The sequence below is a fragment of the Manacus vitellinus genome, unplaced genomic scaffold, assembly GCF_001715985.3.
Source record: "Manacus vitellinus isolate BGI_N305 unplaced genomic scaffold, ASM171598v3 scaffold_22_pilon, whole genome shotgun sequence".
Lineage (NCBI taxonomy): Eukaryota > Metazoa > Chordata > Aves > Passeriformes > Pipridae > Manacus > Manacus vitellinus.
In genome coordinates, this window is record NW_021939632.1 from 13,379,606 (window position 1) to 13,407,143 (window position 27,538).

General features: G+C 36.2%; 1 protein-coding gene across 12 annotated transcripts in view; it reads left to right on the plus strand.

Annotated features, from left to right (window-relative positions):
- Nucleotides 1-27,538, plus strand: part of MYO3B (myosin IIIB) — a 197,306-nt gene that overhangs the window by 44,735 nt on the left and 125,033 nt on the right. For 10 of the 12 annotated variants that reach the window (XM_018072678.1, XM_018072676.1, XM_018072681.1 and 7 more), the window contains 2 exons: nt 136-281; nt 23,116-23,181. In XM_018072678.1, the coding sequence (XP_017928167.1) occupies nt 136-281; nt 23,116-23,181 (212 nt within the window). Of the gene's footprint in view, nt 1-135; nt 282-1,214; nt 1,671-23,115; nt 23,182-27,538 lie in introns of those variants that run through there. The other 2 variants (XM_029959873.1, XM_018072680.1) reach the window with 2 other exon arrangements.

Sequence of the window (27,538 nt, forward strand, 5' to 3'; positions counted from 1 at the left end):
ATGGGCAAAGATATGGATTTGAAAGCTACATAGCGTTTTAGACATGACTCAGAAAAAGTACTTTCATGTCACACTAGGAAGGCACGAACTGTACATTAGGTTAAAACATTGTTTTCTCTGCTTCTTCTCTGATAGGTCATTGCTTGTGAACAACAGTATGACTACTCATATGATGCTCGATGTGACGTATGGTCCTTGGGAATAACAGCTATTGAACTGGGGGATGGAGACCCTCCTTTATTTGACATGCATCCGGTGAAAACCCTTTTTAAAATTCCAAGGTATGGCACTAGATGGCTCTCTTCACTCACTAGTTTGTTCAAAGGCAGTCTATTGAAAGCAGAAATATTGAAAGATGTGCTTCAAATCCCAAGAATCTCTCCTACAAAAAGATGTTAAAAATCTAAATGTTAAAGATTTTTATTTTTTCAGCCTGATTTCTACAATAATTCATATTTAAAATTCCTTGAAATGATAAAGACTTACATATTTATTTTATTCTTATCTTAGAATATAAAATCATATTTTATCCAGGTACCTCCCTTAAAAAGTAGTTTTCTTTTCTTCTATACAACGGATAAAAACAGTTATTTCAAAAGTAGAAGCCAACAGATATAACTAGGGGAATTTTAAAATGTTATTCCCCTAGAATCTTGGGCTTGTTTTCCTATGAAAGAAAAACACACAATTTTGACAATGCTGTGAAACAGTCTGACAGTTTCAGCAAGCTGTGGTCATAATTTATTTTTTCAGATACCCAAGGATGTTAAAATGTGAAGATTTGGATTGTCATATATGGGCAATCCAGTATGAATGATATTGTATTGGATAGGAAAAAGCAATAGAAATTCCCTCTATATGTAGTCATGTGAATGAGCTGTATTATTTCATGCTGTTTACTTTTGGTTTCATCTGTTTTCATTTCATTGACTCTTCCTGAACAAGTTCAGATGGACAGTGTAAAATAGAGTTTGAAAACAGAAGAGCTGTAATAATAGAAGAAACATAGAATTTGTCCATCATTGATTAGACTGGCATATACTTGTCTTTTCCCCATTTTGGTTCATGAAGAGAGAGTCATCACTGACTGATAACAGTTTAAAACCTTCAGCAATACAAGTGTTTGACCTTTTGTTATCTGCATGGTTATCATAGACTTCTAAATTTCCTTCTGATTGCAATTTGCATTTCTGATTAAGTCTATTTATATGCAGATGCAGTTGTGCTGGGTTCTGCCTCATATAGTTATCTCCTTCTACCCAGCTCAGACCTGAACTGCCACCACTCTTTCCAAAATTATTCATACTGAAGCAGTGGTTCATCTTGCACAAGTATAAAACAGGTCCTGGCAGGTAAGGCAGCAAGGGAGGCTTCAGACTACTAAAGCAATATCTATAAATTTTATCAATGCTCAAAGCAGTCATACATAAGTCATACCAAAGGTAACAGCAAGCAATAGGAAGATACATAGAATAGGGCATATAGAGTCTTTGATTTCTATCTATAGTTTACCACTTTCTCTATTTGTTGTTCCATCTCTGTATGACTTAGCAAAACAAGGGAAAATTATCGATCTGATTAATCAAACAATGGGTATATTTACCAAATAGAATGGTAGCAATTTTAAAGAGATATTTTCCTCTGCTGTGCATTATATGAGCTATAACCCTGCTGCTGCTAACTGCGCGTGCATATTAAATGGACTATGATGACTGCTGGATGGCATAAGGGCCTGGGGTGTAGGAGATACAACTTCTTTCCTAGTACTTGTTTGAAGTCAATTCAGAGGGATAGCAAATATATAACAAAAAGGTGCATTCCCCTCTTAGAGTAGTTTGACAGTTTAGAATTAATCTCAGTGCAGTTCCTGATCTCTGTGCTGAAATGCACACATTTTTAACAGCATTTTTAACATTAGCATTGAGGCTCTTCTCAGGTTGAAAGAGGCTCTTCCAAGCACTGGCTGTTGGGTGCTCAAGCAGTGACCTATAGAAGCATTGCAGCTCACCTTCTGAGACTGTTCAGTCCAAAATCCTCTAAGCCTAGGGATTTGGCATCTTTACGGTTTCTGCTTTTGTGATAGTATCTGTGTCTGAAGTTATAAATGCAAATATTAAGCTATTTGATGATTTTTAGGTAGTTAGTATCCTTGACTGTCATCTCTGAATTTATCCAATACAAATTCCTATCCACTGTAATATCTAGTAGCAAAGAAGCCTACAGGGTAGCTATATTTTATTGGAAGAACTCTCGTGTGCCACTCGCTAGCTTTATTTAGTAACCCTTAGCTGACCTATGAGAAGAGGAAAAGTACAGTCAGTCCCTATTTCCCCTCTGTGCATGACAGTGTCGTTGTAGGATCCAATCAAAAGAAGAGAAACCTTTCTGTTTCCTTTTTCTTTTTAGTTTTCTTTTTCATTATTGCATCTCTGGTCTCGAGTGAAGTCTGGAGCTTACAGCTCCTGAGGTATATACTGATACAGAGCTTCTTCAGCTAGATTTTGCTTTCAGCTGGTAAATGGCCACTAGCAGAAGATTACCAGTTTCCAAAATGATCTCACAACTGTAATTTGCTGTTCAAACCACTGGAGTATACAATGGAGCCAAATACTAATGTATGTACTGCTAATTCTAGGATTCCAGAGGTATTGTAAGACCCGACTCAGGAAGCAATATAACCTTATATAATTCCAGTCTTGTGTATGTACCCATACTCTTAATTTCTGACAAAGACATATAGAATTTAGGTTGTTGATAATAGCTCCTGTTTCTGACATGGTCTGATGTAAAACTGACAAATTAAGTTTCAAGCAATTGTTAAATGTACTAAATGCACAAATACCAAGTGACACCAATGCACCTTGCACAGTTATGGTGTGACTTTCGTTCCCTACAGTCAAGCTCAGTTTTATCTGGAAGTGCAAAAAGCTTCTGCAAATAACAAGCAATAAATGTAATGGGTAATAACAAGCAATAAAAATAAAAGGATATTGATTCATTGGTTTATGTATCTGGTTTCTGTATATGTTCTCCGAGGATAATTTTTATTGATGGGGCTGATGAGACTTTGGAGAAGAGGTGACATTGCTGTTCACAGTAAATGACACTTGAACATCAGTCAGGCAGACAGTTATCAAGAATTAGTTCCTTGTTCCCTTATGTTCTTGACTCCACTTGATCAATATCTTTCTATTTATACTATCTTTCTATTTATACTATCTTCTGTGGACTAGACTGGTCTGTTTTCTGTGCTACTGGGTTCTTTTACATTAGCAGAAAACTTTGCAATAGTTTTCAAGTTTTGTTATCAAGCACTTGGAACTTGTTTAATAATCTGTTTTCACGAATACTTAAAAGTGTAAGTAATGGTAAAATTGCCAAAACTAGCTACAGAAGTCTCTATGTTGTGTTTCTCTAGGTTTCTTCCATTCTCAAGTAGTTAAGTTTCTGTATCAGTTTAGTCATTGGCTTTTTTTCTAGACACAGCCAGTAAGTGTGCTGTTAGCCTTGGCATTGAGTGTCAACATAGTGAGCTGGGCCTTCATCTTTAAAAGAGTATGATTTAAATCAATGAGTCTTCACTTTGACTTTATAGGATTTGAATCAACCATTAGATGAATGATTTTATACTTGCAGTCACAGCAGTTACATACCCCCAGGATCTTTGGAGATATCTTCTTGTGTAGAACTCAAGTCAAGGACTTCTGTTAAACTTACTGCCTCCAGCTAACATAGGTTCATGTCTGCGTTATGTAACTTGGAGCAGGGATGGACTAAGCTCCAGACTGAATATCTCAGAGGTCTGCAAAGGAGCACATCTGGGGATACACCATAGGATACCAAGATGGATTATATGATGTTGTGGGAAGAGGAGGCTTCTTATGCCCATTTAAATTCAGATTTTCATTCATTGAGTTCAATGAAAAGTGGGATTAGAGACTGAATTTATCTCAACAACATAGCTTATTTCCAGAGGATAGGGGAATCCTCGGAAATCACTGAGTGTCTCAACCTGGGCATGAAAAGATAGGTGATCCCACTGTGCTGCACTTCCCTCAAAACCTGACCAGTGTTTCCAAACAGGAGATGCTGGATGCTAAGTGCTTTTGAAAACATGATTATTTTTTTTAAGGTGTGTAAGTATTAACTTCATACTTTCGATAATACAGCCTTAGCTGTGGGCCAGATGCTTAAGCATCTTCCAGTGGTTAAACACCTTTCTTGTCCTACGGAAAATGAATTGTCTGCATCAAATATCTGATAACAAATGTGGAGTGAAAAAGCAAATACCAGTTAATTTTTAAGTCAGATTCTTCATTAGACTCTGGGCCTTATTTCTGTATATGTAGATTTAGAAGAGAAGAGGATATAAGTTCATGGACTAATGCAAATTTTAAAAACCTCTTTCATTTCTGAACATTCTCTTGTATGAAGGTGCAGTGTCTTGGAAACAGTTGTGATGCCACATGCATGAAACTTTTCTTAAAACTGCTTATGAGGAAGAAGCATTATCTTAGAGGAAATGTAAACGTTCTGTTTTGTGATGATGCACACGTTTTCCCTCATCAGAATGAATTCTTGGATCTAACCAATAAATCTCGTGAAAAGGGACCTCCAGTGCCTAGAGATAAGAAATAAATCATACTGCGAAGACACTGAACCATGAAATGATTCTGTTAACATGTCATCTGTCTGGAATATATTTTCAAATCTCCAACAGAAGGGTCTAAATTATGAAGGGAAGGTGGCCTAGCAAAGTTGGTAATTGGGGAGTTGATACTTTTAACCTCTTCCATCTGCTGCCACTACTTAGGTGTGTGTCTGTTTTGGCAAAATATTACAAAGTGAAAGATTCTCAAATACCATTACACCTAAGCTTTTTGAAGTAAAATAGGTCCATAAATTCTTCTAACTATGTTATCCTGTGAGAAATGTTACATCATATCAGTACTATCTCTTAAGGTACCACAACAAATCACCACTAGTGATTTAAAATTTTGAAAAGTAACGACTATAAATAGTAGTGTTGCAAAGAGGAGATAAAGATTGTACATTGTAGTTTGGAAAGGGTGGATGGAGGTGTATGTACCGGTGTAAAGTCAGGATTTCAGATCCTCTTGCAAATATCCTGTGTTTCAGGATCTGTCTCTTTACAGTCTTTTACAGTGAGGTGGTAAAGAACAATTTTTCTGGGTTACACTGACAGGTGATACTAACAGAAATTAAACCAAATTCTCTTCTCATGTCTGCGTCGATCAAGAGTTGCTCTTCTGAGAGCAGTGCAAGGCATCTGTTTTAAAACTGATTGGTGATAAGAAAGGGTTATTAAATTTTCTAACTCACAAAATCTGGGAATTAAATGAAATTTCATTTAAAATTATTATGCTTCATTAATTCATGTTAAATAACGAGGAATGAAATGGAATTGAGCTTTGAGTACTCATTGAATGCTGTAGTTCTTCATCTGTGTTGTACCGTGTTGAGATTTAAAACTCTTGGGAGTCCTTATTTTGAATTTAGTGATGCCTGACTGCTTCAGGAGCTGACCTGCATCTAGCAGGACCAAACCACCTCCTACCCCATCACGACTTCAGCATCACAGTAGTTTGCATGTAGGCAGTATAATTATCTTTGTATGTTCTGTGCCACCATACACTCATCTTTAATGTTGGTAAATGAACTCCAGAGAAGTTCTTCAAGAGTTCTTCAAGTTATTGTCATCTTTAAGGTATGATTTTGTCAAGAGAGAGACAATAGAATATCATTTCAGCAGGTAGTGTGACTGGGCCAGACACTGCATCTTCACCTTGCTGTGCTGTATATATGTGGAGCACCTGGTAGCACAGGTAGTTTCAACCATCTGAACAGGTAAGATCCATTGTGGGACAGTATTTTTTGGAGGTAGCTTTTGCATATTAACATTTTCTGATGCAGCCTTTCATATTGCAACTGGCTTTACCAACTTTTTTGTAATTTTACCATTTGCAGTGGTACTGACACGATTCTGATATATCATGTAGCATACTCTTACTGCTGTTGCTTGGAACAGTAAAGAAACACAAATACATGTTGTAGGACAGCAAAGCTTAGAGATTATTGCTTTTGTGAAATGAATTAATACAATTGTAGTTATTTAAAATGAAGTGTTTAAAGTGATTAAAGGAATGTGTTTCAGATAATCTTATGGTAAATTATTTGACATCAAGAATACAAGTTGTTTATTTCTTAATAGGAATGTGAAGTGCATTACAGCACTGTGACTAACTACTTCAAAGACTAGATTCTGCCTATAGTTTTAGGCAGAGCATCATGGTATCCGTAACAGCTGTGTGTATTTGTCTGAGGAGTAATTTGACTTTTACACATAATTTTGTTGTCTGATACATTGGACTTCCATTACTTTGGGATTGTATTTTTATAGAAAATTTCAAATACTAAAAATGTAATGTGACATGTTACATCTAGTGAGCAGAAATACAAGGTCCTTGGGATCCTACTTAATTGGTAGGAATTGAGATAGACTCAATTCAAGAATAGAGTCTATCTCTAGGTGAAAAAAGATCTGTAACTAAGGATTGGGAAGACCACTACTAGTTCTTCAGAAGGTTACAGACTTGTCATACAATCTTGAACAAGTCAAATATGACTAGATTTTTTAAATTATTTACGTCCCCAAATAGGATGTTGAACAGCTAGTGGAATTTTTGAGAAGCACTTCTGTGTTTCATTTCTGTTAATATGCTTCTGTGTTTGAGGTTGGAAGAGACATTTGGGAGGTCATTTTGTCCAACCGTCCTGCTCAACCTGAGTCACCTGTAGCAGACTGCCCAGAACCATGTCCATAGAGCTTTTGAATATCTCCAAGAATTGGGAGTCTCCAAGAACGGAGACTCCACAACCTGTCTGGACAATCTGTGCCAGTCCTCAGTCACTCTCACAGTGAAAAAGTGTTTCCTGATGTTCAGGTGGAACCTTCTGTGTTTCAGTGTGTGCCCATCAACTCTTTCCCTGTCACTGAGCACCACTGAAAAGAGTCTTCTTTCCACTCTCCCTTCATATATTTCCATGTATTGATAACATCCCTTCTGAGCTTTCTCCTCTATGCTAAACAGTCCCACCTGTCTCAGCCTTTCCTCATGTGGGAGGTGCTCCACTCCCTTAATCAATCTTGGTGACCATTTGCTGGACTGTCTCCCGTGGCTTTATATCTCTCTGGTTCTGGGGAGCCCAGAACTGTGGTCTCACCAGGGCTGAGTAGAGGAGAAGGATCACCTTCCTCAACCTGCTGGGAACACCCCTCCTAATGCAGCCCAGGATACCAACAGCCCTTATTACCACAAGGGCACATGGCTGGCTCCTGTTCAACTTGGTGTCCACTGGAACCCCCAGTTCCTTTGGTGCAAGGCTACTTTCCTGCTGGTCAGCCTCCAGAAAATACTGGTGCAGGACTTTGAACTTTTCATTGCTGAACTTCTGAAGTTCCTGTTGACTATTTCTCCAGCTTGTTGAGGTTCCTTCTCTCTGGATGGCAGCACAACCCTCTGGTGCATCAGCTGCTCCTCACAGGTTGCAATATGAGCAAACTTACTGAGAGTGCACTCTGCCCCATCATCCAGGTCATTAATGAAGATGTTGAATGGGGTTGGGCCATTTTGGTCCCTGTGATGGATGAATGTCCTGGTATTTTGCTTGAATGATCTGGCAAAGCATGTGTTAAGTCCACAGGGAAACAGTTTTGTGCTGTGAGGACAAGATATTTTAATATTCTTACTATCACATTATCTCACAATTTACAGCAGTGCCAAAAGATGCCAGAGCAGGGGCTCTGCCCTAATAAGGATGTATGGGACTTATTAATTACTAATTAATTCCTAACAGGTTTGTGAATTGATAAAAGTCAAAGGCATCCTAAGGTTTGAATATCAGACTTAAATAGATTTGTGCCAGGGTTGAACTGAGCAATGAGTAACTTGTAGTACTGTTACCTTCATTATATTATCTGTGTTTAAAAAGCAGCTGTTTGTGTCTAAGACTATACCAAGTATGCATGCATAACTAGTCTTTTAAGTCTGGCAACAGATCTGGAATTGAAGTGTATTCAGTTAGCAGCCATATCGTAGCAAAATGGGGTCTGTTCTCCATTTACCTTATGACATTTTAATATATTTGAGAAAGGGTAAAATATTAATATATATATAATTTATTTAATATCTAATACATAAAATATTAATTATATTTTTATATACTACAATATACTACTATCATATTTTTATATACTACAATAGGGACAATAGGAAATCAGCCCTAAAATTAAATCATCTTGGTGCAATTTCCCTCCTCCCTTTCCTTAACTATTCAGTTGTCACATAACTTATCTACAACTACATAACTGTTTCTCATTGATTTTTTCTTTCTATTCTCTTTTATAAGCTCTGTACAGATAGAATTTGATTTTGCAGGTGCATTCCTTGTTCATATGTATTCATAGCGTAATTTCAGCAAGTAATTGTAATTTGTGCTCTGTGACTTGCTGTTGAATAGTCTGTGGTAAGCATTTACTGTTTCAGCTGTTAGGGAGGACTTTGCCTGCACAGTATATTTCTGGGTTTTGATTCACCGAGTCTCTCCTCCAACTGGCTTTCTCATGAATAGAAGGGTATTCTTTGGTGCTTATTTAAAACAGACTGTTTCAGCAAACATTCCTGCCAGTATAGTTGTTGCTAGAACGTTCGTGGAAATTACACACAAAAGACCTAAAATGTATGCAGCTGAACAGAATTCATCAGGAAACTCCAATGAATAATCATGAAAACAAACATGCTCAGGTCTCAACCATTTTCTGAGCAAATAAAAAAGAATCACTTCTGATACTCTGTGTTATTCTCCATGCTGCGCTCTAACTGCCTCTGAACCCTAGGTAGAAGCTGAGATGCCTGACAGATGTTTTTAGTGACTGCATATGCAGTTCATTTCATGCATTAAATGCACATAAACGGTTTTAGTCATCCCGTTTCTAAAGTAAATCATTACTTTTCAAAATCCATTGCATAAGTAATAGCAGACTGCTAAGATACTGTGAGTGCCATTTTGTTTTGCTCTAGTGGAAAATTTCATGCTGACAAGGTCAAGCCCTGCAGTCTGAGAGCAGTCATGTGATGAAAGGCACATCCAGCAGGAGGAGAGTTGGTAGATGGACACCTACTGTCGTCTCCTTCAGAAGTGAGGATTTAGGGGATAGAGCTGACCTACAAAGTCTGGCTTTTATTATTGTAGACTAGAAATACATTGGTTTTGTTGTGTTTTCAAAACTGCTCCCTGTTTCTTGAATGAACTACAGTAGTTACTAGCATTGTCTGTAGTTGTCCTTAGGCAGTAATACTGTCAGGGTAACACTGTAATCCTCACATATAGTATGTACTGATTTTTAAGAAGATTCATGCTATGGTGCATAGTAAACTGGAGGTTGCAATGGAGAAGATGTAGTATGGCTGATTTTTCTTTTAGTGCAGCAAAATACTTGTGCTCTGCATTTACAATGAGTTTGAAGATGGTGAGAAAATCAGTCAGTTATAAATAGTTAACAACCAATTTTCCACCATTCAGCCCAGGAAATAGCTTCCTTCCAGGTAGATAGCTCACATGTAATATTACTTTGCAGTAAGACATTTAGTGTTCAGATATTTTTCTATGATTGATTAATATACTTTGTTATGGAGATAGATTCTTAGGACAAAAATAATTGAGATAATCTTGGAGTCAAATTGCTCAGTAAAGAACTAGGTAACTACATTTTCAACATATAAATCTACATCATTACCAGAGGTTGCTCAGAGGCTGCTGATGCCTTAATAGATAAGGTTTAGATAGATTACCTGCAGCACTAAACAATTTACTGAGAACAGAAAATGGGCTTCCAATACAGTCTAGATGAAACATCACAATTATTTGAGATACTCTGTAACCTTGGAAACAATTGGGAACAGTGACATCAGCAACAATTATGTGCAATTTTGTCTTTAGCTTATCACCAAGGTAACCAGAGCAGGTTTCCCTGCTTGAAATTTTAAGAATGTCGTGGTTTGGTTTCAAGTGAGCATGCATGAAGCAGATTCTTTAGGGTCTGTTAAAATTGCATTCTGCTTCCCTTTTAAAATGATCCTTCAGGATTTAAATTGTGTAAACTCATGGGTTTGTTTGGGGTTTTTTTTCCTTTTTTCCCCCTTTTTCTGTCTGAAACATCTGCAGACAAATAAAGCCTTAGTTACTGTGCTAAATTCTCTAAATACTAGAAAGAAGGAAAAATCTATTTCCTTGTTGACTTCCTTTTGCTAGCCCTGAATAACAAGTATTACAGCTGCATACAGAAGCTGCAAATTTCACTACGTTATTTTAGAGGGTGGAACTCACCCACAGTTGTTCCCACATCTAACTTCCTTGAGGGAAGCTCTGAATTAAAGCCTAGGTTCACAGGAGACTTGCATTCAGTGCTACCTGAGGGCTATGCTGGGTGAGTGATTCCATTGGACTTCCTGGCTGAGACATCCTTAATCAGCCTACCTCACCCTGTGGCTGTGCCAGTCGGGAATGGCCTAGGATGATATTCATCTTCATACTTAATCCAGAGGGGTGGGGTTTTTTTGAAGGAAAAATTTTCCCCCCTTCTGGAAAAGGTGATGTTTCAATCAAAACTTTGTTGCATAGTAGAAAAACCTGTAGTAGCCTTTATAATTGCTTTGTGATGGGAAAGTTATGTGGAGTTAGAGCCATAATGCTGACAGGCGGAATACTGAGACCATACAGTCTCTCATCTCTGTGTGACTAAATTTTAGAGAGAGGTATTTTGTATGAAATAGGGATAAAGCTTATCCATCTATCATGGAGGAAAAAGAGGAGACTGCAAAAAAGTTGCTTTTTTTGAAGTCTGAAACACTATCTCAGGTGAAAGCATATCAGTGCTCTGAATCTGTGTTCATAAAACTTTCATATTTTACCTGTGATGTCTTACTTTGTCAAACATTTCCCTTTTTGCATATGTCTTTATCCTAGATTGCTGCACATGCAAAATGCACACTTGAGTTCTGTTGAGTTATTGTGCATTTAGCTCACGATATTGCAGGGCAGTTGGTGTGCAGGCAACTTGCCATGCTTCTGCCTTAGAGATACAAGTTAGAACTTGGTGTTTGAAGGAAAGTAATAAAATTCTGTTCTTGTTTGGAGTGCAGCCCTGAAGAAGTGAAACTGCATTTCAAGCCATTAGCCTTGTGGGGTTCCAAAACAAACTTTATAGGCTATGGTTAATGTTGGAGTTCAGTAGCCCATATCACTTATAATGAATTGAGCCAAGTAAATTACGTTAGATTTCTGCATGAAAAAAAGATAATCCCTTCACATAGTTTGGTATTGTAGAACAAATACGGCACTTAGTACATTTCATGGTACCAGAGACTTTCCTGGGATGTTATTGAGAAATAGATTCCTTTCTGAGAAATAAGATATTGATGTTCATATTTGTAAAGGAATTAATTCCCTGACTGATAGAAGCAGAAAAAAAAGAAAGTGAACTTTTTAGATACTACCCACATTTTAGCAAGATTGTAATTATCCTTAGCATCATAATGAATGCATGTTGTTTATTTTATTTTTCTAATAAAATGTCACCATATACCTGTGGGCTTTGCTGTCTGAAGTAATTTCCAGAAATATGCAATAACAAGTAATCACACTATTTGCAAACATATTTGGCGAAAAGGAGCTTTGCTTTGAAAGGTATTGATTTGCTTGTTGCAGTTATCAGTTTGATTAATGTTAAAATTTTATGCAATATATTTAATCATTACTCTTGATTGGTGTAGTAATAATGCATTACACATATCTGCACATTTGCTATTAACAATTACTGTCTTATATTTCTTTCCTATCACAGATGTAGTCATAAGTTAGAACTCATAAAATTTTTGAAGAAATATTTATTGGAGTAGACATTGGTCATAAATCTTTATAACTGCAATATTCAGGGAGTTGATATTTCAGTGGGTTTATTTTACGATAATGAAGGGCCATTTAGGTTTCTCTTGTATCACCACTTCTCTCAGGAGTTCCTTCAGGAGGTGCAAGTTTTCATGACTGTCGTGAGGCCAAGAAAAACTCCCAGGCAAGACACCAGGTAGTGCATTCTGTGCAGAGACCACATTTTACATATGAACAAACTGAAATGTAGTCACATTAAATGACTGTGCCATACTAAGTTCCCAGAGGTTACAGTAGTGTTGTTTGCAGAAATAGCATGCAGGGAGAAGAAGGTAAAAACGAAGGAGGACAGTGGTAAATAAGGATGAAGACATGGTGAAATGGTCTGTAGGTTGGTTCTGTGATAAGGTTCAATATTTATATGGGGCTGAATGTGGTCTTGGACACATAACGATACAAAGCAAAGGCCATGTTCATTTCAAAGTGCTGACTATCATGATGACTTAAGAGTCATTATTGAAAATTCACTGCAAATGAATTTGAAGTGTGAAGACCTGAGTAAATAAAGCCTTGAGAAACCTGAGCTAAACTCATAGCTGACCTGGCTTAGAGCAGAAGGTTGGAATAGAGACCTTCTGAGGTCCTTCCAGTCTGTATTAGTCTGTGCTATGGGAAAAAGGTTCACTTCATCCAGGCAGGTGTTTAAGGAGGAATTCAAATAGTAGACAGGGTAACTTACTTACTTTGCCAGTCTGAATAAACAATCGGTGGACTAATTTCTCCACTGTTGTTAGTAACCCTTGAAAACTTGCATTGAAAACCTACAAAAGATATAAAACTAGATTTGGAGACTGAAAAAGAAACTGGTAAAACTGATCAAAACTAAGTGAATTTTCTAGCAAAAATGTAATTATTTTTACAGAGGACTATATTTGTTTTATTGAAAAAAGTGTTAATATTTTTATAGTATACCCAAAAGAAAGTTAGAGGCAACTTGAGCATAGCTCTGGTTATCTCTAAGAGTATAAGATATTTAAGACTGGCATTTTAATCTGCTTGGCAAATGAAGGTTGAGATCCAATGAACGAAAGCTGTATTTACAAAACAAAATTTAAAAGATACATCTGTGAGAACAGGCAAAGCAACTCTCGTACTCTTGGAAAGGGAGCACTCACTTTTTTTTCTGTGCAAACCTTTCTTCAGTAGCTTGGGGAATGGCAGGGGAAAGAACCTGCCATTTCTCCTTTTGAGAGAGTTGGTATCTGTGCTTTGGCATTCAGCACCACAGTCTCTGAGAGCATGAGAAAAAAAAATAGTAGTTACAGCTTTCATCTTTCTACCTGACTGACTAAAGTGATTTGACTTTCTGTAGTTTAATTTGGTTAAATTAACCAAAATGTAACTTTTGGGTTTCTTCTTTCACAGTATAGTTATATCAGATTCTGTCTTATCAGACTGCTCACATATTAGTACAAGTGCTGGGTAAAGCTGTTTGGAATTACAGTAAGGCAAACTCGTTGGGTGAGTTGATGGTCCATGATCTATTGCCAGCATGAAGACATGTCAGACTTTTAGAAGCAGCATCTGCCTGAGCTGTCTGGGGACACAAAAAGAACGGAAAACATCTTACAGTGGAACAAAAAGAGAGATGTGACTTGATGAAAGTGTAATTTTCTTCTGTGTTTAGCCATTCTACATGTTATCTAAAATTGAGTGCTCATGTCATGTCAACAAGTACATAATCACCTTAGTTCCTCATAATTAATTACTGAGAGGAAATTCAGGAAGGAAGGAAGGAAGAATTGTGTTCCCTATTATACCCCCTATTTTTATTGTAAATATATTTTTACTTCTCTATCCTGGTTTTGTCTTTGAGGATTTTGGTTTGCTTGTCTTCATCATCTTTTTGTCTCTCATTTTTACTTTTTGCTCTTCTCACTGTATTTCTCCTTGGATATTTTTCTGAATCTTGGCATTGCCTTGTCTTCCCTTTTGCCAAGATGTTACTTCCTAACTTCAGAACACTCTCTTGTCCTCTGTCTGCTATTTGCCATTGCTTCGTTCAACTCATCGTTTTCTCTGGATCTGTTAACTTATCCAAGAGATAGTTAATAAGTTTATATATATATAATATATATATATATATATATATATATATATATATATATATAATAAGTCAATAAGTTGTAAGCTTCTTTTCAAAGCTTACCCTAGAATATTCATCATGAGGTGTTGGTTAAATCTTGCATTCAAAAAAAATCATCCCTCTTGATGTTATCATGTTCCATGTTGTTTTAATCTGTCAGCTTTGTAGGGGTTTTCTTTTGTCTCTCATTGCATCACTAATTGCTTTGCTACACATTATGTGCACCATTAGTGGTTCTTATCTTAATTTATTTTAACTACCTTCATCCTTTCCTAGATTCCCTAGGTCATGGGAGTCAATATTTTTCCCAGAATATTTTTCGCTGCCCGTCCAGTTTTTTCAAGAGACATGAGTTTTAAATTAGAATCTTTACAGGTTTATTTGGATACAGTCTTATTGATATTATTGTGATTTAGTTCTGCATAAGAGAGGGTTTATTTAAATTGCTGTCATAGGACTTTTTTTGTAATGAATGATTTTTTCCTGTTTATCATACTGTGTTTGTTAGTCTTCACTCTAGCTATAATCTACAGGAATTTATAAACCATACTTTTTTTTTTTAAAGCAGACAAAAATTTAAGTATTTTAGAATAAAGCTTATTGGATGGAATAGGAGAAGGAGCAAATAAATTCCATTCCACGTACAGTCCTCTTGCTCAGAAGGCATATTACCTTGAAGGATAATTCCTTTTTTTTAAAAAATGGTACTCTTACACATCTTGTACATTTCTCTACACTTCAGGATTTATTCAGTCTATTACTTCAGAATATTTATAATGATCCTCCTAATGGTTCATTGGACATATACCACCATGAACTAATGTATTCCCTCTATAAGTGTTCATTTCTGAATTAGACTGGCAGGGCTATCAGAATAATATCAGTTCATACAATGCTAAACTGAAAAGAGTAAGTAAAGTCTGAGTCATAATGTACAAAGAAGCTGTAATCGTTGTTTCCTGTTAAAATGCAAGTTTAAGTGCTTGCTTTTCAGTATTGCATGTTCAGTACCAGCCATATCAATCATATGGTCATAAACTTCCTTTATGGGGCAACTGCTATGTTTATTTGTATTTCTGTAGAGCATCAACTAAGAAAATGCTCCCCTCTGTGAAATGGAGGGATAAGATGTCTTCCTCTTTGAAAATAAGAACTAAATTAGACAAAGAAATTAAAGAAGCAAAAGTAGCAAAACCAGTGATTCTGCAAAGCAAGTCCCCATTTTTATGGGAGCAATATAGTAAAAACATTTTATTCTTTATGGAAAGTGGGCCCCAAAAAGCATGTCTCAGTGAGTTGAAAAGCCACAAGTACCCTGTGTTACCTTGTGTTCAGAACAATATGAAGCCTAAGGGCAGAGTGACCAGGGTATGACAGGGCCTTTGCTCTGCTTTGCCATCCTGGGCAGCGGGAGGTCTCAGCAGGAGCACAGAACTGTGTTACCATGTTCCATGTTAGACTCCAAATTGTCTATTCTTCCCTTGGCAATCTTCCTGCGCTTCTTGAAAGAATCAGTTTGTAGCATCCCTCTAAGCCTTCCCCGAGCCAACTTTTACCTTTCCAAGAGTGGATATGCTTCACTGGGCAGTGCCTTCAGGCAGGTGACCTACTCAGGCCTCTTAAACTGGCTGATGTACAGTGGGAGTTTGAATCACATACAGTTCAGGACTTTCCCTTAGAAATTTATCCGTGAGATTTTCACTTTCAGATATAAAGAGATATTTTACTTTCCCATACATTTCTACAAATGTGCTGTGTAATTGAAGTATTTTAATATTCCAGCTACAGAAGTGTAGTGTCTAGACACCACCATATGTATTTCAGTCAGGCACAAAAGTATTACTGTCCAATTTTTATTTCTTTGGCAACCGACATTCCCCTGCTTTGCAAATTCACAGAGCAGTGATTTTAATAGAAAAGCAAAATACTACATTGTACTAAAGATGTGAACTGGTTATAAATAAAAATCTTTAGTATTACTTCCACTATTTCAGTTGCTGTTAATTTGCTAGTGCCTCCTTAGCTCTCTGAGACTTCTGTGAATAAATGAGATAACAAAGCATAATTATAAGTCAATTATACTAAATTTTTGATTTGAAGCTTGACCACTGAAATGCACAGCTGTATGTTTTCACCTCCATCCCAAAATATTTCTGAAATAAAATGCTCCTTTCTGTCTCAGTGAAGCCAGAAACTGAAACTGGAAACTGAAGAGTAAATGACAGAAATGAATGATGCCTTCTCAGATTCTGAAAAAGGCTAATGAAACCTTGCAGCTGCCAAATCAGATTGAAACCAGTGGCCTGTGAATTGCAGTGTTCAAGGGAGAAAGTCAAAGATAATCCAGATGTTCCCAAGCAGAACACTTTGCAATATTTTTTCAACCACTTTCTTTCTGTTTGTATGGACTAAAAAATTATATAACTGAGATTTGTTTTAATACATTTTCTGAAGGTTATTATTTGACCTTCAAGATAATTTAACGTGCTTAGCACATTATTTCTGTCTGTACTCATTACTTGAAAGGTGGCTTTTAATTTATCAGATATATACCCTTTTCAATCACAGATTGCTCATGTGATGGAGGTTTCTTAGAAGGTTTCTTTTGACAGCCTCTTTATAGTCTTCCTGAGGCACTTTTCTTTTGGCAATGCATAAAGTCAGTCTTGAAAAGGAGATTTTTGCATAATTCTGGAACTGACTACCTTTTGCCATTTATTTTTGCTCATTATTTTGCTGCCTGATGAAATATTGTAAGCAGGAGATTTGTGAATAAATCTTGATTTAAGTGTGTTTTGAAGAGCTAGTTGATGTTTTGTTCATTTGTGGGCTTGCATTTGTTTTGCAGCTGAGCCCATAATTCATTGTTAATCTGCTAAATCACTTAGTGGCAGCAAAATAGTCATGTAAAGACACAAGCAAAAAGAGGCAAATGTGTATTCATGTGTTATGAAATATATAGCATCATTCTCTTCTGAGAAAGAGTGAAAACAGATATCCAACTTGGTTTTTACTAGATCAGGACCTGTATTACAAAAAAGCCCCAAACTTAAAGAGTGGATTACTACCCTTGACCTTCTCAAGTAATTAGAATTCTGCAGTCTTTAACTTTCAATTCACTACAAATTTATCGTATGCTGTTGGATTCAGTCCAAACTTCTGTAACTGTGTATAGCCTATGGAAAATAAAGAGCATCCATTCCAGTAAAGAGGAAAATATCAGATAAGTCTGTTTCTGTAATTAAAAGATAGTAAAATACTTAAGCAAGAATATTTTTGTTTCAACGGCGAGGCAGTAATGTCTTCTGTTCTGCTTGCTCTTAACCAATTCTTTTCCCTCAGTAGGTTTTAATCTTGGTTTAAAACAGCATAACCTTGTTAGAATTAAGGCACTTACACATTATTTGAATAGCTATATGCCTTTGATGTTCTAGAAGAGAATAAGTTGAAGTTGTATGTTAACAGTTGTGAACTAGATACTTATGCAAGAAAAACAGTCCTCAGAGAAAAGGGATGGGGAGAGTGGAAAAGGATAAACTATTTAGAAATTAATCAATTGCTCGTGAAAAAGTGTGTGGAGAGCAAATTTGGCAGAAGCATACTCCTTCTTCCCCTTTCCCTCAAATTTTTTCCCAGGAGGTACTGTACCTTTCATTCTCACAGAATAAAGGTCATTTTACCAGTGTTCCCTAAGAGCTTGGATAAGGGACATTACTGGAAAACTCTCTAGTGTAGTAAGACCCTCTGATTACTATCCACTATTGGCTGTTCAAGCTTGCAGCAATGAAATAACAAAGCGAAGTCCGAGGGCAAGCAAAAAAGACTTCAGGGCCTTGGGATGATTGGTTGAATGGTCAAGAGCACAGGTAGTGATTTCCTCAATTCTTCTGTTAACAAGGAATAATATTGATAGGAATAGGCAGATCCATCAGGCCAGCGTGTGGCTCTGAGGTTGATGTAATTGGAAAAATTTTGAGTTTTTTGACCATGGGATGATCTATAACACCTGCTCTACTGAAACCTGATGGCATGCACCTATCTCAGAGGGAAAAAAAGAGTTCTAGCACACAGGAGCTAGCGGGGCTCATTAACAGAGCTTTAAACTAGCTTGGAAGGGCGAAAGGGAAAATACCAGGCTTGCCAGTGATGAGCAATAGGATGGTGTGCCAAAACTTGAGGAAAGGAGCACTGATGGGATCCCTCAATCTACTTCATGAGCTATTTTGCCCAGATCCTATGCTTCTGATATTAATTCCAATTTTGTTGTAAATCCTGTATTTCTGATCTCCTGGTCTCTTGAGGCAATTGCTGCTATGGTTCCAAACCATGGAGGTTCCATGTAGCAACATTCAGATTGGTGACACTTCTCCGCTGACCTAAAAAGCACCTTCAAATGCCTACCTCCATACACATGGAAGATATATTATTGATTCTCCACTCCTGCAAGCACTTAAACTCTACAGTTTCTGTCTTGACCTTACAGAGCTGAATACAGTACACTGCTTCCTACTGAGTGGACTTCAGTGAAATATATTACTGGAAGTCAGTCAAACTTCAGTGGACTTCAATAGGAGACAGGTGAATAGGAGCCTGTTCAGGGTCTGAATTTTTCATTGAGATCAGTGAAAACCACTTACTGATTTGAATGGACCAGGAGCTGAGTGTATCAGGAAATTTTCTGAGACCTCTTGAGAATTACCTGGTTATATTTGGAGGATTACCCAAGATGGGGATGCTCTGGAGTGGCAGGACTTTAAACTTGTATGAGAATTTATCAGGTATTATTAAGTGTCAGTTATTCATGTATTTTAGTAGAAATTTTTTTTTTCCTGTAACCTTTTGTAAGCAAATCTCATTATTATGCATGGTTGAATTTGTACTTTTTCTATGGCTCTTTCACTTGGTGTTTTGAAATATGCATGAATAGTTTAATTTAATGTAAAAACCTGTACATAAACCTAGGAAACTGTCAATGGAACTATTGTCTCTTCAGTCTGCTAGAAAAATAGTTCACAACATGCTTGTATGGGGTGGTGATTGCCAGAGCCTGTTCATGGTGGCAGTTGTTGGCTGTTCATCTCCTAATTTCTCATCAGAAACAATGGTAGGTCAATCAGTTGCAATTTGGTTACTGGAGGCACTGTGTTGATTTCTGTTGATAAAATGTGTGATGGTGTTTACTGGAATAGTTTAAAAAATAGTAGATGTGTTTTCAGTTTTCTCAAGTTTGTCATAAATGAAAATATTTGTTTTCTCATTGCCAACAAATATCTATTATCCATGATCTGTAATTAGGCTCACAGCTTAATGTAAAGGATGAATGGTGCTTGCTGAACTGCATCATTGGCCTTACTGTGGTAAAATGACCAATTTTGTTTCACCAGCTGTGACTTTGGAGGCAGGTTGAATGACAGGGAGCACATTAAGCTCTACAGATTAAAATATTTCCGGCATACAACTGTGTGTGTATCAATCAGAATTCAGCAGCAGTTCTTGCTTGATAAGCTTGCTAATGTCTTCATGTTCTAAGGAACATTGTTCTCCTGTATGGGGTGTCTTGTACAGTCTCAACCCTGCATTTCTTACTGAAGCAAAACTCCCAGTGAAAAACAGCATGACCATTGAACACAATTACAGAAAAACTCCTCACAAGGGCAGTGTATCTGCCTAAGGAAATAGAGCATGTAGTTCTGTGACTAATTATGAATTATTGAAAGAACTAAAGGAAAAAGACACAAAGTTGGGAAATAAATGGTTGATTACTTGTCTTGCATCTAAAGAAGACATTTTCAAAAGACAAGCCCAATTATAGCTGCTTTTTCCAGTAATATTTCTATCTACTTCTCACAGTGTCTATCACTCATAATAGAAAATAAGACTATATTGTCCTTCAGTTTCTTATACATGTGACAAGGATGATTGAAAGGTTGCAAGCAGTGTGTTCTAATTTTATATGAAAATAGTAGATTAGGTTATGTCAACAAGAGGTAGCTTTTTAGTTTTTCTACGAATGTGTTTTGAGTGCTGCAGAATCAGCCAGGTGTTGGCAAAATGCCGTGATGTTGGCTGATGCCAGTATACAAAAGCCAGAGAACTCCATATGTTGGAATTAATATAGTCTGGAATCGCAAATGGCCCTAGTTTGATCCTTGAGCTGAAGTGGTCAGGCAAGTGTTGTTTCTCTGTGGTTTAGCATCTGATCATGTATGTGAGTTGTTTTACCTTTTCTCCTTAATGTGATACGAATCAAGATATGAATTACAGGTATCTAATGGATTATTAATGGATTATTAATTTTAAACTGCAAAAGACTTGGTGTGCTCACAAAAAAATGCCTAGAGGTACCTTTGCATATTTTGCCTTTTCCTGTTACCCTAGAACTTGACCTTGAGTCTTTACTGCAGAAATCCACCTCTGGAGGTGCCATGGAAGCAGTGATGTTTTCTGCTATCACCACGAAACAGTTTCTGGTGTCTTAGGCAAAGTGAAGGTAGGAAGCTGACACTGTTATGCCCCTTTCTGGAATCATTTATGGACATGATGCTGGCAAAGGATGAGCTGATTTTTTACTTTGTAGTTAAGGTACTGTTTTTCTTCAAGGGTACTTCAATTAAGTAAGGTTCTGGTTTTGTTTATCAGCTCAATTTTATAGATGGGGTACCTGAAAAGCATCAATTTAATGGCCTAAATACAGAGGCCCAGTAGTTGTATGTTTTTACTACAAAAGCACTAACAATAACGTTGTATCTTCTGTCAACAAATACAAAAGTATCAAAGCTCAGCCTGCAAGAGAATAGCTATCAGTGAGAGCTTAGCAGCTTAGTAACTTTTTAGACAAAACATCTTCTATATGGTTAAAAACATGACTTTCTCCTTTAATCATTAACCTGGAAATGACTAAATGTGTTTCCTGAATCACATCTGCTCTGCTGATCTGTTCTTCCATGATGAAATCCCACCTGTTTCCATCATAGCAGCTGCAACTAGTGTAAAGTGTCTCTGTCTTTTTTCTGAATGTTCCTTGTGAGATTGTTAACAAAGCCTCCAAAACATATGCTTTTTGTAAGCACCATTGTTACCTCCATGGGAAGACTTTGAGAACAGTGTGAACAGAAAAGACAAAACTGCATGTTTCATGAATAGTAGCAGCTTTTGAAAAAGCAAATTACTTTGCAGTGAAATTCAAAATTTCACAGTAAATATTCAGTAGACATTCTAAAAAGAAATACACTGTACTTCTCAGTACAATAGAAGTTGATGTTATCAGAATTCAGAATGTTAGACAGACTGCCATTCCTGCAGCATAAAGACTAATAACACATACTAATCTCAGCTGGCTGTTCCTTAAAGCTGTCTGCAGAGGTCACATATGTGGGATGTGTGGACTGATAGCCATTTAACCATTTTCATCACAGAGAAAGATGTTCTTAAAGTTTACTTTTCTTTGATAAAGGATTTTTTTTCTGGAAATGTATCTAGAAATAGTTTTGTTGTTTTTTTGTTTTGTTTTGTTTTTTAATGCTTATGAAATAATCAGATTCTGTGATGTGCACGAGCATATGAGCCTGGTAAAGGGGAGGCAACCCTGAAATATTATTGTCGTTGAAAATAGCCAATCATATTTTTTTCCCTAATGGTGAATTTGATAAGTGATGCCCATCTGAAACATTCTGGATTTCTTCACTTCATGAAAAAATTGTATTCCCTTAGTCCCTTAGAGAAAAATAATAACACAGTCATCTCAGCAAACTTGTCAACCTGCAGTGTAATTTGAAGGCTGCTTTTGTTTTGAAAAGATATAGATGAAAAAAAGTGGTCAAGCTACACTGCAATTTTTTTTCAAACCATTTTGCTTGTATTTTTTAGAGTAATTGTTAAATGGAACTACTCTTTGAATGAATATGCATGAAAAATTCCAGACTATTGAGCAAATCAGCACTAATTCATGTTGTTTATGCTGTTTGCCTTTTTGTTTTGTGAGATGTTTCATAGCAGTGTTATGCTGTGGAATTTGGCCATGCTATGAATGAAGTGATTCATGATACAATGCAGAATAATATTGTGTATTTCTGTTGTAGAATGTCTTATTGTGATTTTTTTCTCTGCCAGTTCAGTAATATGTGATCCTCAAATGCAGCAAAAGATAAATCTTTAAGTTTCGTAAAACACAAGTGTAATCTCAAAAAGTTAAATGAAGCATCAGTACTTAGCAAATTTTAAGTTGCAGAGGAAACCTCTGAAGGATAACATAGTATAATATAGTGATTTTATGAACAGTTCCTGCTCTAAGTTGGTCCACTGAAATTTGAGCCTCTTAAAATTGGTTCACTTAATATGACCTATAGGTCTTGCTTTGTATGTTTATGTAATCAAACTGGAACAGTAACAATTAAGAAGGAAAGGAATTATATGCCAACTAACGTGGAACTCATCTGAGTTGAAAAAAATTGTTCTTAGGAAGACCATCTTGCTATGTAATGTAAAAACACTGTCTGCTAAATGTCAGTTTAAAAATAGCATCTATTTTTAACAGTTTTAGAGTTTACAGTGTCATACAAACTGAATATAGATTGAAACCCAGACTGAAAATCCTACAGATGGTTGACAGTTCAGTAGTTCCTATGATATCCATACTTGAAAAGTTTTGAGCAGACTCAGTGACCTGGGGTAAAGGGCTAAAGTGGTGTGATGGCAAGCGTAATACTGCATTTTCATTTGGAATGAATTGAAAGGGAAATGTTGGGAAGTACACTGAGCTATACTGACTACCAGCTTCAAAGGTATTGACATAAAAGGAGAAGGACATGAAAAGAGAACTGTCAGTGAATGAGCAGCAGCAAGAAAAACCCACCAGGCATCTGAAGGGGACACGTAGACGATTTGACTATTACTTTCTTAATCATCATTTTCTCCCTAGTGGAACTAGTATCATCTTTGATGATTATCCATGAGATAATTCCAGTAAACATTAACATTTTACATCCCAAAACTTTGTTTTTCAGAAATCCTCCTCCTACTTTGCTACATCCTGAAAAATGGTGCAGAGGATTCAACCATTTCATTTCACAGTGAGTTTTATTTTCTTATAAAAACAGCTTATTCAGCAAGACTTATGTGTGCCAATCCGAAAACAGAATTTGTTTATGGAGTTGCTGCTTTTGCAGGTTTTCAATTTCAGTTTTCTTTTCACAGACTCTAGACCATGGTTCACTTTTTGAAAGCTATACAGCACAATTTGATCTTCTTATGTACTTTCTTCACAGCTTCTCTGAACTCCTTAGTTGATTTGCTTCTTAATTTTGATGGAACTAGAACAGGTTTGTAAATACACCTGATTTCCTTGATGGTTTTGCAGTGAAATTTTGCATCAAGGAGAAAAAAAGGATTAGTGATAAGACTGCTGGTCAAGTTAAAATAAGAAAGATAAGAAGAACATAATAGCCTTGTTTTCACTTTACTAATGTTCAGTACATTGTATACAGCTCTCACCAAACTAAAATATGCTTTTGCTTTTCTTTTTCTTTTTACAGTAAAACTGGGAAATCACAGTTTAGTAGTTGCTAGCATTATATTCAAAAGTCTTACAGCAACTTTTATGAGTGATTTTTAGTGTTCTTCAGTATTTCATCAGGACCTATTACAGCCCAAACTGTGTAATGTGGGGAATAGTGTTATAAAACCCTTGGGAATTTTACACTGATCAAATAACCAAATACTTGAACACTGCTCCTCGGTGCTGAGTCTTCAAGACAGGTTTGAAAATATGCACATCTGCATTTTGAATCTGTTCTGTTCCTTGATGCATGTAGTTACTTGTAGAGTACAATATGCCTACCTAATATTTTTTCAGCTAGTTGTGTAGTAGTGTCTTTCCATTTTAGGATAAGTTAAAAATAGAAAGACTATTGCAAATTTTATTACTAATATGTGAAAAATATTATTTACTATGCTGATCTTTAACTGGGCAGGAAGGTGAGGTACAGTGTAATGTTTGGCCTACAAAGGAAGGCCATTATTGTCGTTGCTGCAATGTAACTCAGAATCTCTTCCAGTGCAGGTAGTAGAAGTACATTCCTCTGGAGCAAATTGACCCAAGTTCTGGTTCTCTGTAATGCATGTCCTTGTTTACTCAGCAGTGTACATTGTGATCTGTAGCAGATTCAGTGTTTAATTGCAAGGTCACCAGGTGGTGGATGAATTTCATTCTATTATAGAAAAACATTGGGTTTTTTGTACTTAAAGACCGTAGTCTATTTTCTGGGGGACTCCATGACTCTTGGTTTATATTCCACTTGTGCTTTAGAAAGTTACTGCACCTGGTAAATAAGATCACATTCCTGTCTCAGAAATGTTCTGCATTAACCTTCAGTGTTCTTATGTAAGTTTTTCTTTCTTGGTATCTTCCCTTTTAGAAATCACTACTGAGCTTGAGAACAATACAAAAACTCAGTTGAACATAACATTTGTTCAGTTCAGCATGCACCGTTTAAAACAAGTCCGATACTTTATGGCTAAACTTGTTTTAAATCTAGTCTTTTGGGGTTTTGACACCTTCAAATTGTATATTTTTAATCACATGGGTTATTGTTTACTTTTGCTTAATTACTTCTTCATCAGCAACTTTTGCAGGTTCTCAAATCTTGTTTTTCATTTTTACAGTAATGTGCACAATGAAGTAAGGAAATATGCTCATACACAGTCTCTTAATATGGAGAAATGCAGCTATTGTAATAAATGTATTGTAGCTCCCAGTAGAGAATCCTGAAGTGGAATTCTCTGTGACATTATTTGGCTCTTGGGCACATGTTAGTAAAGTTGTTGATACAGAAGTTACAAGATGTTTTTATGGAGGCTTGGATTTACATTAGTGGATTTTCTAGAAAAATTTAAATAATGAAACTTTGGATCATACAACTGCAAACCTTTTAGCCATTACTGATAATTGGCTCATTTATATGCATTAGTTATGCATTTGTTGATGCCCACCTTGTGACAGCCTAGCTATGATAAATTAAAAGCAGTGATTGTATAAATTCCATACTGCCTTTTGTCCATATGTTAGGACCTTGCCTGATGTTTCTGTCACCCTTGTGATGAGTGGTTAGCTTTTGAATAATTTCATTATCTACCTCCTTCCTGACTCTAACGTAATTTGCATAACAAGCTTATCTAGTTCAAGTCGTGGGCCAGACCTGTGTACTAACAAAAACCAAGCATACAGCTTTGGCTAAGCATACTTTTGATTTCAGTTCTGTTTACGCGGTAATTTTATTTATTCCAAGATTGCCAAACCTGGTCACTGGGCTTTTTTCACCCCACATTCTCATCCCTTTAAATGCCACTGTCTCAAGAGGCATTTTTGTTATAAGTGTTCTCACATATTACAATGATTTACAATATGCCTGAGCTGGAAATTTCAATATACTGTTGTTGGTAACTCTTTAGGCTGTTAAAATAGTGACCATATATTTTTCAGAAATGAAGTCTGTATTTTTAACTATGATACTACTGCCCCAAGAGAGAATCACTTTGCAGCAGCATTTTAGTCAGATGCAATAGTAACAAAATCTGAATGGAGAGAGTGTCAAGATAGTTCTTAGCTTGGTGAATGTATGTTTCTGTTCCCAGCATTGTTGACCTTGACTTGAGATGAAGGCTGCAATATGTTGTTCTCATAAGGATTTTTACAATGAGGATAGTGAATCTGAGTTAGATATTTTGTTTTTAAAAAGTACAGATAAGAACAATTTGAACTGTCATTTCTGGCAGCGGCCTGATTTTGTGTTTGGTGTCCACTAAGATGTGCAGCCCATACATACTTCTAAAAGATCGGTAAAGTTCTGTGTATGTGTATTTATCTGTACTACTGTGACTTTGCATGAAAAACTTGGCACTCCACTCATAATGTGAGAGATGAGTAATTATCTGTTTATTTTATCTACATATTAATAGGACTTACTGTTTCTATAAGACCACATAAACAACCACAGCAGTTGTTGGAGGATTGATATCTAAAAATAATATACTTTTATGTACGTTTATTTTTGTGCTGAGGTAAAATATCTGTTTTGAAGAGTTCACTCTAGTCATTTCTCATGAATATTTATGAAGACTTTTTTTGATGGCTGCAGCGCAGATGACATTGCTCTCATAGGTTAACAGTTTGTGTCCACCGCCATTTTAGACATACAGTGCTTCAGAATTGGTTCATAAAATAATACATTAAAATGAATAAAAATTACTATTCACAAAATTATCTTACATGCTGCAAGTAATTTTCTTGGCACTTTAAAACTTGACTGATCCCTAGGGGTAAATAGAAGAGTTAATGTGTTCTTGGAACAGAAGAATACAATAACTTTTATTTACATTACATCACAAAATGGTAATTTTAATTAAAATGAGCAGTGGTATCTCCAGAGACAGACATTCTCCTTTTAAATTTATTTAATCAATGATTAGCTATTATGGTTCTTTGAATTAATTAGTCATTCTTGAGCTGGAGGGAATTAAAGAATTAAGAAATTCAGGAAGTAATAAAGTCAAAATGTGAAGTTAAGGATTTATGGTCACATTTATCATCAAAATGTAACATTTAGCAATGACATTGCAAATACAATACAAATATAATTTTTCATCTTGATAAACTCACTTTTTTGTACTCAATTTAAGCATGACTTCACAAGCTGAATTCCATATTGATGAGTCTACATTCAGATTTATTCAATTAATAGATCATCTAGATTACATAGGTTTTAAATGGTCCGTTTAGATTTAACTTCTCTGAAAGCAGACAAAATTTTTTCACAATCTAAGCAATTGTTTAGTGACATTCCGTTCGTATTACATAAAGAACATTTTACTGTTTCTGTCACTGAAAACATGATAGGCATTTGACATAACATTAATCTCACGGTGTCTAAGAGGACAAAAAGGTTTGCAAATGTAAGAAAGATACAGACTGTCATCACAGTCTGTAAGGTTGTAAGGTTACCACCAAATCTTTAAGTTTTCGCGTTTCATTCATTGATGTAAACTCTCAGATTCTGTCTGCAGATGGACTTGAAATGCTAAATTCTCGTACCTCACAAAAGATCTCCACCACTTTTGAATACTGCGTGAAATATATCTTTATACAGAGGAATGGACATATATAATGAACACAATTGTCTTCTACTTTCTGTGAGCGGTTGTAGTAAAAAGTCTGCCTCAAATCAGCTGTAGTGTCAAAGTGGGATAGGTACCTAAGGGAGAAAATTTGGTACAAATGCAAAGCATAGTGTTTCTAATAAAAAGTTTCAGTTGTAAAAGGTTCTGAAGGCTCTTTGTGTTCCTGGGTCTTCAAGGACAGGCCAAAGGAATAAAGCAGACCCGTTCCTGATGAAAGGCTCCTCATCAGTTTCATCATACAATAATTAAATGTAT